At 40.8% G+C, this 10,140-nt stretch overlaps 1 protein-coding gene across 1 annotated transcript in view; it reads right to left on the bottom strand.

The window, feature by feature from the left end:
- Positions 1 to 1,387: 1,387 nt before the first annotated feature.
- The window catches only part of GALNT9 (polypeptide N-acetylgalactosaminyltransferase 9), a 589,226-nt gene continuing 580,473 nt past the window's right edge, over positions 1,388 to 10,140 (bottom strand). The window contains exon 11 of the mRNA XM_044281849.1: positions 1,388 to 1,534. Coding sequence (XP_044137784.1) covers positions 1,388 to 1,534 — 147 coding nt within the window. The remainder of the gene's footprint in view (positions 1,535 to 10,140) is intronic.

The following is a 10,140-nucleotide window of genomic DNA, read 5'->3' as shown; positions in this document are numbered from 1 at the left end:
TTTATACTTTTCTAGGAAGTGCTATTTTCAACAACAAATGGTTATACCCATCTCAGACATTGTTGGCATATTGCTAAGATATGTCACAATATCAAATAGGTGTGGGGGCCCCAAAGCAAAGGAGAGCACACCGAGCATGCATGGAGTGCTCCCCATTCACTTCTTTGGGAGTTCAGAAAATAGCCAAGTGAGAGCACTCAGTTATTTTTGGAAGTTATATAGTGTTGAATAGAAAGCGCACCACGCAAGGACTGCCACTTCTCCATTCATTACTATGGAACTACCAGACATAGCAGAGCACTTGCTTGGCTATTTGGCTATTTTCGGAACAGTGCCATGCGCCCTCCTTCACTTTGGAGGGCCTGTTTTGGACACAGGAACGAGTACTAGAGGTGGGACCTGCATCTTTCTTACTTTGCTGGCATATCCTTGTGATATGCTATCAATCTATGAGATGAAAATACTCCTTTAAGGGGTTAGAATAATCTCCTCATCACCGTATGATAATTTCAACAAAACATCTTATTTTTCTGTCTTTTCTTAAGCAAACTACTCATATATTTATTTCTAACTATTTTAGGTTTAAATAAAATAAAGCTATTGACTAGATTAGTGACTCTTCTAATGAGAAGACACTGGTGAATAAATCTGACACGTTCATTAAGAAGTAGCACATTAATAATTATTCTGGCCATCAAAGGGATGAAGGTCCCAGTATCTGTGAACCTCTCGTCCAGATAGATCAATCAGGTAATGTAATTATTTATCTATGAATGAATTTGTACCTTAAGGAACAGATAAGATTTGTTCCATTGTACTGTAACAGTGGCACAGATGAAGATCTTCTCTATGACCAAACCACACCTGCACAATGATCTTGCCAGTGCTTTTATCAAACCGTTGGGGTAATGACAGCAACTATTTTTTTTGCCCATTGGTGATTATTGCTTACTTACATTTGCATCTTATTTACATCTTATTTTGCACAATTAATCACACATGCTGATATGAGGGATGCTCTGTTCTCTTGTATAGGAAGTACAATAAAAAGGCACATGATCATTCATTGTAGGAATTGTGCACCAGTCTGTAACATTAAATTTACCAGCAGAGAGAAGCTTTTTATTATACCCTTCTGAAGTACAAACACAAACTTTTTCCAGTCTTTTAATCCTCCAACTTTGACGTGCTCTGCCCATCTCTTCCTTTTGGTATTTCCACACGGAATCCATGACAGCCTGTCCGCATAGTGGGATGGCTATTATCATGTGATGTTCAGTGGTCCATGAACAGATAGTAGAAAATGTCCTCTTTTCTTGTGTTTAACCAAGAAGGCATCTCTGTATGTTCCTCGAGTCTAATTAGAACACCTCCTCTCCAATAACCATCAATTCCGACCATGTTTTATCCAGTTTCTTATAATCCATTTCTGTCCAGAGCATCTCTGCACCACGAGCCTCAGTCCAAAATTGGCATCCTTGGACATCTCTACCTCCAGACAGCGGCCTGTGTCCTTGCTGACAATGGGGCTATTCTGTATGTTGGATAGAAAGCTGAATTTATTATCTCATATGCTATAACATAGCATTTAAGTTGAATGCAAAAGGTACAGTGGACCAACATTCTCTAATTTATGCATTTTTCTACAAGTAAAATAAAACAGTACATACCGTAGGTACATACAAAGGTTATAGCTAGGCCAAATACAATGCTCGGCTATCTCCAGCGCTCCCATAAAAATGAATGGAGCGGCGTTGCACATTTTCCACCAGCGCTCCATCTATTTTAGGGGTGGTGCCCTGTTCTCGTGATCATGGTGGACCCATCAGTAGGACCTCCATTGATCTAATAATTATCCACCATCCTGTGAATAACTTTCTCTAACTGGAGTACCCTTTTAATGCAAAATATTAACTGAATAAATTATTACTTCATTTGTTTATTCTAGAGGTGGGACAAATCCAATTTTTTTCAAATCCGAATCCGAAAAGGTTCTTCAATATATATATATATAATATATATGAATCTCGAATCCTGCGAATCCTGTAAATAAGAATTATGGGGATCTGTGGATGACACTGTTATGGAGGGGAATCTGTGGGTGACACTTATGGGGGGGATCTATGGATGACACTGTTATGGAGGTATCTGTGGATGACACTGTTATGGAGGCATCAGTGGATGACACTGTTATGGAGGGGGATCTGTGGATGACACTGTTATGGAGGGGGATCTGTGGATGACACTGTTATGGGGGGGAATCTGTGGATGACACTGTTATGGAGGGGGATCTGTAGATGACACTTATAGAGGGGATCTGTGAATGACACTGTTATGGAGGGAGATCTGTGGATGACACTGCTATGGGGGATATGTGGATGACACTGCTATGGGGGGGATATGTGGATGACACTGTTATGGAGGGGGATATGTGGATGACACATACCGTATATAGCATTTTATTCTATATGTGTCATCCACAAATCCACCCCATGACAGTGTCATACAAAGACCCCCGCACCATAACAGTGTCATCCACAGATCCCCCTCCTTATAACAGTGTCATCCACAGATCCCAACCCATAACAGTGTCATCCACAGATCCCCCTCCCTATAACAGTGTCATCCACAGATCCCCCCCACCATAACAGTGTCATCCACAGATCCCCCTCCTTATAACAGTATCATCCACAGATCCCACCCCATAACAGTGTCATCCACAGACCCCCCCACCATAACAGTGTCATCCACAGATCCCCATCCTTAGAACAGTGTCATCCACAGATCCCACCCCATAACAGTGTCATCCACAGATCTCCTTTCCCGCCGCTCACAGGAGTGTACATTTGACAGTCACATTTCTAAACTGTAATCCATATCCTGCAGTAACTTTAACTTTAAATAAGTGGCCGCTAATCTCTACTAATACATTACACCACTTCTCAGCTAGCTTTGGTAACAGGGCCAGGCTACAGCCTACAGGCAGTGCGCACGCGGCGCTCACAGTGACATCACGCACCTGCGTCACCTAGTGGGAGGAGCAGGCGTGCCGCCCGCACTGCTTGTTAGTTGTTACCGAGCGAGCGCTGATTTAAAGTTAAAGTTAAAGTTACTGCAGGACCAGGTCAGAGGATACCGATTACAGTATAGAAGAAATGTACACTCCTGTGAGCGGTAAAAATGAATGGGGGCACTTTTCAGTTGGGGGGCACACGGGGGGGGCACAGCCACTGGGAAAATAGCAGGCGTCTCGGGAGGCGCGGGGATGTGGAGTGGGGACGTGACGTTGCGGCGGGATTCGTCAGATTCAAATTTCGCAAATTACGACGGGATTCGAGTCCATGAATCCCACGAATCCAGCAAGATTCGAGGGATTAATGGATTTGACGGATTCATCGTTCCACCTCTAGTTTATTCATTCTTTTAAATAGAAACAGAGAGAGAGAACAGAGAGAAAGATGGCATGAAGCAAAAAGATGGAATTTCACAGCAAGTAGTGGATTACTAAATTCAGCAGAACTTTATGACAATGAAGATTATTCATTATTCAAATTTATGACAATGAAGATTAAGCGGACCAATATTATTTTAACATGAAGTATAATGTTTTACCTATACATTATATGTGTATATATATATATATATATATATATATATATTGAAAGCGGCACAGCGATCAAAAAAAGTTACGGTGTGCCAGCAGCTGTGGAGGTGATCCAACATCCAATAAAATATAAAATTACACGGCACTCCCACAGATATGATTCAAAAGTAATGTTCTTTAATCACCAAAGCTTTGGTAATTAAAGAACATTACTTTTGAATCACATCTGTGGGAGTGCCGTGTAATTTTATATATATATATATATATATATATATATATATATAAATTTATGTTGTCTGTATCTGTTTTACACACAGCCAAATGACTAGACCAATCTGCACCAAATTTGGCATATAGGTAATTCAGGGGGTTAGAGAGGTTTTAGCTCTCTAGGACCTACCATTCTTGAGGTATTCGCAAAAAAGCACATATGCCATCATCTTATTACCTGTATTAGCGAATAGAACTCACCGGTCATTCCTTGACTGACATACACACAGTCAAATGACCCCTACTGGCCAATAGAAGCTTGCAGGTTCTTTACTATTAGCCTCACTTAAAGTCCCGGCAACCCCTGCAGATGAGCTGTTTCAGGGAGCCGCTGTGCTCACAGAAGCTCTCGGCAGCTTTCTAAGGACAGCGGCGTATGTTGCATAGTGACTTGAATGGGGCTGAGCTGAACTAGGCTATGTGACCAATATACAGTGATGCTTGAGGCTGTGGTGCTGATCGGCAAGGGTCCCAGGTGACACGCCCCCGAAGATCTCATACTGGTGACCTATCCTGAGGATGTCATAAATATATTTTCCTGGATAACCCCTTTAATTCGTACTCTCACTGACATATGTTAGCCTCACTAACATATGGTTGAAAGAAAAAGGAAAAAGTCTGGTACACGGTACCTCACTAACATACACACAGTTTTACACCAGGTTGCTACTATTATAGGGACACAGTGGATCATGTCACTATTATGGGGAAACTGTGGATGTTACTGTTATAGGCCACTGCCGAAGTCACAGTTATATGGGTGCTGTGTATGTCACTATTATGTAGGAATAGTGCATGTCATTGTTATGGGGGCACCGTGGATGGGCGCACTGTGGATTATGGCATTGTTATGGGAGCAGTGTTATGGGGCGCTGTACATGTTGCTATTATGGGGGTACTGTAGATGTCCCTGTTATAGGGGTATTGTGGATGTTACTGTTATGGGGGCATTGTGGATGTCACTGTTATGGGATACTGTGGATGTCTCTGTTATAAGTGCACTGTATATGTCACTGTCATAGGGGCACTGAGGATGTCACTGTAATACTGTCAATTTAATGGAAGAGCTGTGGATTTTACTGATATGGGGCAGTGTGAATGTCACTGTTATGGGGGCACTGTGAATGTCACTGTTATGGGGGAACTGTGAATGTCACTGTTATGGGGGCACTGTGAATGTCACCGTTATGAGAGCACTGTGGATGTCACTGTTGAGGGGGCACTGTGAATGTCACTGCTATGGGGGGACTGTGTATATTTGTTAACCACAAACAACAAACAAAATAGACCAGTGTAAAACCAGGGAATTTTGCTAGTGTGTGTATATATATATAAATATATATATATATATATAGAGAGAGAGAGAGAGAGAATCCAGAAAAAGAGTATTAGCTGCGGTATGACACCCATGGTGTGGACCTGTTTACACACTGCGGTTTCCGTGTGTGTACAGGATTGACACCAGGGTATGGTCTGTTGACACATTGGTTCACCTTGTTGTCACTACCTGTCTTGACCGCCACACTCTGGTTCTATACAGGTTGGATGCTTTAATACATCTTGGTATGTTGTCACACAGGTTAAGGGTATTTTTCCAGCTCTAAAGATGGCGTTCTGTAACATAGATCGATACTGGGCATGCGCCGCTACCAGCCAGGGGCGTCTGAATGACGCAGTGATGTCGGCAGGCTTTGATGACGTTTCAAGTCCGGGATGAAGGCCACGCCGTGTCTATGTGCTGGAATGTTTACCATACTATATAGCCGCATGGAATGTGTCTCCAGGTGATGTCAAATATATCCACATCTTCATGCTCCCACTCTGTTTTTTACACGCATGCGGTACCGGACGCACGCATCGATCGGTCATGTGTGCTCGATCGATGCATGTGTCCCTGGATCCACATGAATTATGGATTATGTAATTTATAAATGCACTTGCAATGTGTAACTATGCAATATATATGCGCTTTTTATCCAGCACTTAGTGTTTTGCACTTTCCTATTATGGCATTGATTTGTTTTGTGAACACACCCGATGTGGTATGTGTCTTTAGGATTTACTCACATGTTTGTAATTGTGTAGCCACCCCCTGGGTGTGTTAATTGATTCACCTATAAGTTTGTTTCCATTCACCTTGTATCTCTGCTTGAAAAAGGCTCATTCAGAGCCGAAACGTTGCACCGGATGGTTGAATAAAGGTATCCTTTTCTTTTCATCTTACTGGAGTGCCGTCCTTTTTCTGGATTCTACTTGTGGGGTGAGAAGTCTATACCCTAGGATCGTGCACCCTATTTTCATCTAATTACAGCCAGTGCCGCCATTTTTCCTTTGTACATATATATATATATACAGTACAGACCAAAAGTTTGGACACACCTTCTCATTCAAAGAGTTTTCTTTATTTTCATGACTATGAAAATTGTAGATTCACACTGAAGGCATGAAAACTATGAATTAACACATGTGGAATTATATACATAACAAAAAAGTGTGAAACAACTGAAAATATGTCATATTCTAGGTTCTTCAAAGTAGCCACCTTTTGCTTTGATTACTGCTTTGCACACTCTTGGCATTCTCTTGATGAGCTTCAAGAGATAGTCACCTGAAATGGTTTTCACTTCACAGGTGTGCCCTGTCAGGTTTAATAAGTGGGATTTCTTGCCTTATAAATAGGGTTGGGACCATCAGTTGCGTTGTGGAGAAGTCAGGTGGATACACAGCTGATAGTCCTACTGAATAGACTGTTAGAATTTGTATTATGGCAAGAAAAAAGCAGCTAAGTAAAGAAAAATGAGTGGCCATCATTACTTTAAAAAATGAAGGTCAGTTAGTCCGAAAAATTGGGAAAACTTTGAAAGTGTCCCCAAGTGCAGTCACAAAAACCATCAAGCGCTACAAAGGAACTGGCTCACATGCGGACCGCCCCAGGAAAGGAAGACCAAGAGTCACCTCTGCTGCGGAGGATAAGTTCATCCGAGTCACCAGCCTCAGAAATCGTAGGTTAACAGCAGCTCAGATTAGAGACCAGGTCAATGCCACACAGAGTTCTAGCAGATGACACATCTCTAGAACAACTGTTAAGAGGAGACTGTGTGAATCAGGCCTTCATGGAAGAATATCTGCTAGGAAACCACGATGCAGGCGTTGTCTCCAAGCATAGTTGGATGTGAAAACATCATCACGTCAATGAGACCTGGAAGTCGCGATGACATTATGATGTTTGCGCCGGGCATCAGGGAACTTAGGCCGTCAGCATGCATACTGTAGCAGATGGTGGCATAGAGCAAGAGTAAGGTGACTATATTTTTTTTTTTCTTTCCCAGAACTACTGGTGCCAGTACAGAGGCATTACAAAGGGCCATTATAAATACTGGTGGCATTAAACATACTGTACTGGGGGAAGTACAGAGGACCATTATAAGTACTGGAGGGAATTACAGGAGGCCATAGTAAATACTGTGGGCAGTACAATTATAAATACTAGGGACATTAAATACTAGGAGCAGTGTAGAGGCATTATAAATATGAGGGCACTGTTACTACTGGGGGTTCTGAGAGAGCATTAATATGGGGCACAATATGGAGGGCACTACTACTAATAGGGGCACTTTCAAGGAGCATTAGCACTGCAGGGGGCACTATTACTAATGAAAGCCCTCTGGCAGAGAACTATTACTTGGTGAGACTTTTGGGAGAAGTTTAGGGACTATCTGTGTGGCAGTGTTATTTCATATGTATAGTATTTTGGGGTATTGGGGATCACAGTGGACACAGTATTGAAAGTATCAGCAGTATGTAGTACTGTTAAGGCACCAGGAGGGGGAGGATGATGGAAAAGTGAGGAATGTACTATAATATGTCTATGTACTCTGTTCATATGTCTATGAACTCTGTAGAGACGAGACGTGGCTGAAATAATTTATCATGCCGATCTGGTCCAAATAGAGAAGATGAGGAAAGAGAACTCCTGTATCAGATAACATCACAACATTTACAGGTACTATTACACCAGCAAATGTCATTCAAGATCACTATAAATGATCAAAGATGTAGCGATTTGTTAATGATGAAAATTTTGCTTGTTATACACATAGATAATCGTTCATACTTGTGGTAGTTACTTGTTCACTTTTAAATCGTTCCTTGTTATTACATGTGAAGGTATGTATGAGATTGTTAGCGAGTAGATAACTCCATATTATATGAACAGATCTATTAAAGGGGCCTGTGAGTGCCTGTGAGATCCAGCCCCCTGTATCTCACAGGCCGGAAGCTACGTGAGTAAAACAGAAGTATTGGAATGCATTGTAAAGGATTAGACCCCCAAAAGTTCAAGTCCCAAAGTGGGACAAAAAATAAAGTGAAAAAAAAGTTGAAAAAATAGTTTTCCCCCCAAAAATTAAAAGTTTCAAGTAAAAATAAACAAAAACGTCATTTTCCACAAATAAAGTTAAAAAAATTGGTAAAAAATAGGGAGAAAAAAAGTATGCATATTAGGTATCTCCGCGTCCGTATCAACCAGCTCTATAAACATATCACATGACCTAACCCCTCAGATGAACACCGTAAAAAAAAATTGGGGTCACCTTATATCACAAAAAGTACAACAGCAAGCGATCAAAAAGTCATATGCACCCTAAAATAGTGCCAATCAAACCATCATCTCATCCCGCAAAATAATAGCCCCTACATGAGACAATCACCCAAAAAATAAAAAAAAATATGGCTTTCAGAATATGGAGAAAACATGATTTTTTTTTGCTTCAAAAATGAAATCATTTTGTAAAACTTACATAAAAAAAAAGTATACATATTAGGTATCGCCACGTCCGTCTCGACCAGCTATATAAAAATATCACATGACCTAACCCCTCAGATGAACACCGTAAAAAATAAAAAATAGAAACTGTGCTAAATAAACCATTTTTTGTCCCCTTACATCACAAAAAGTGTAATAGCAAGCAATCAAAAAGTCACACGCACCCCAAAATAGTGCCAATAAAACCGTCATCTCATCCCACAAAAATCATACCCTACCCAAGGTAATCGCCCAAAAACTGAAAAAATTATGTCTCTCAGACTATGGAAACACTAAAACATGATTTTTTTTGCTTCAAAAATGAAATCATTGTGCAAAACTTACATAAATAAAAAAAAGTATACACATTAGGTATCGCCGCATCCGTGACAACCTGGTCTATAAAAATACCACATGATCTAACCTGTCAGATGAATGTTGTAAATAACAAAAAAATAAAAACGGTGCCAAAACAGCTATTTCTTGTTACCTTGCCTCACAAAAAGTGTAATATAGAGCAACCAAAAATCATATGTACCCTAAACTAGTACCAACAATACTGCCACCCTATCCCGTAGTTTCTAAAATGGGGTCACTTTTTTGGAGTTTCTACTCTAGGGGTGCATCAGGGGGGCTTCAAATGGAACATTGGGTCAAAAAAAACAGTCCAGCAAAATCTGCCTTCCAAAAGTAGTATGGCATTCCTTTCCTTCTGCGCCCTACTGTGTGCCCGTACAGCAGTTTACAACCACATATGAGGTGTTTCTGTAAACTACAGAATCCGGGCAATAAATATTGAGTTTTGTTTGGCTGTTAACCCTTGCTTTGTTACTGGGAAAAATGGATTAAAATGGAAAATGTCCCCAAATATTTTAATTCTGAAATTTCATCTCCACTTGCCAATAACTCTTGTGGAACACCTAAAGGGTTAACGACATTTGTAAAAATCTGTTTTGGATACCTTGAGGGGTGTAGTTTCTTAGATAGAGTTTCTACTCTAGGGTTACATCAGTGGGGCTTCAAATGGGACATGGTGTAAAAAAAAACAGTCTAGCAAAATCTGCCTTCCAAAAACCGTATGGCATTCCTTTCCTTCTGCGCCCTGCCGTCTGCCCGTACAGTACAGTTTACAACCACATATAGGGTGTTTCTGTACACTACAGTATCAGGGCCATAAATATTGAGTTTGTTTGGCTGTTAACCCTTGCTTTGTAACTGGAAAAAAAAATTAAAATTGAAAATCTGCCAAAAAAGTGAAATTTTGAATTTGTATTTCTATTTTCCATTAATTCTTGTGGAACACCTAAAGGGTTAACAAAGTTTGTAAACTCAGCTTTGAATACCTTGAGGGGTGTAGTTTCTAGAATGGGGTCATTTTTGGGTATTTTCTATTAGGCCCCTTTCACATGGGTGAGTATTCCGCACGGATGCGATGCGTGAGTTGAACGCATTGCACCCGCAC

This window comes from Bufo gargarizans, chromosome 1 (assembly GCF_014858855.1).
Source record: "Bufo gargarizans isolate SCDJY-AF-19 chromosome 1, ASM1485885v1, whole genome shotgun sequence".
NCBI lineage: Eukaryota > Metazoa > Chordata > Amphibia > Anura > Bufonidae > Bufo > Bufo gargarizans.
Note: the sequence above shows the minus strand (reverse complement) of the source record. Positions and strands in the feature narration are given on the sequence as shown.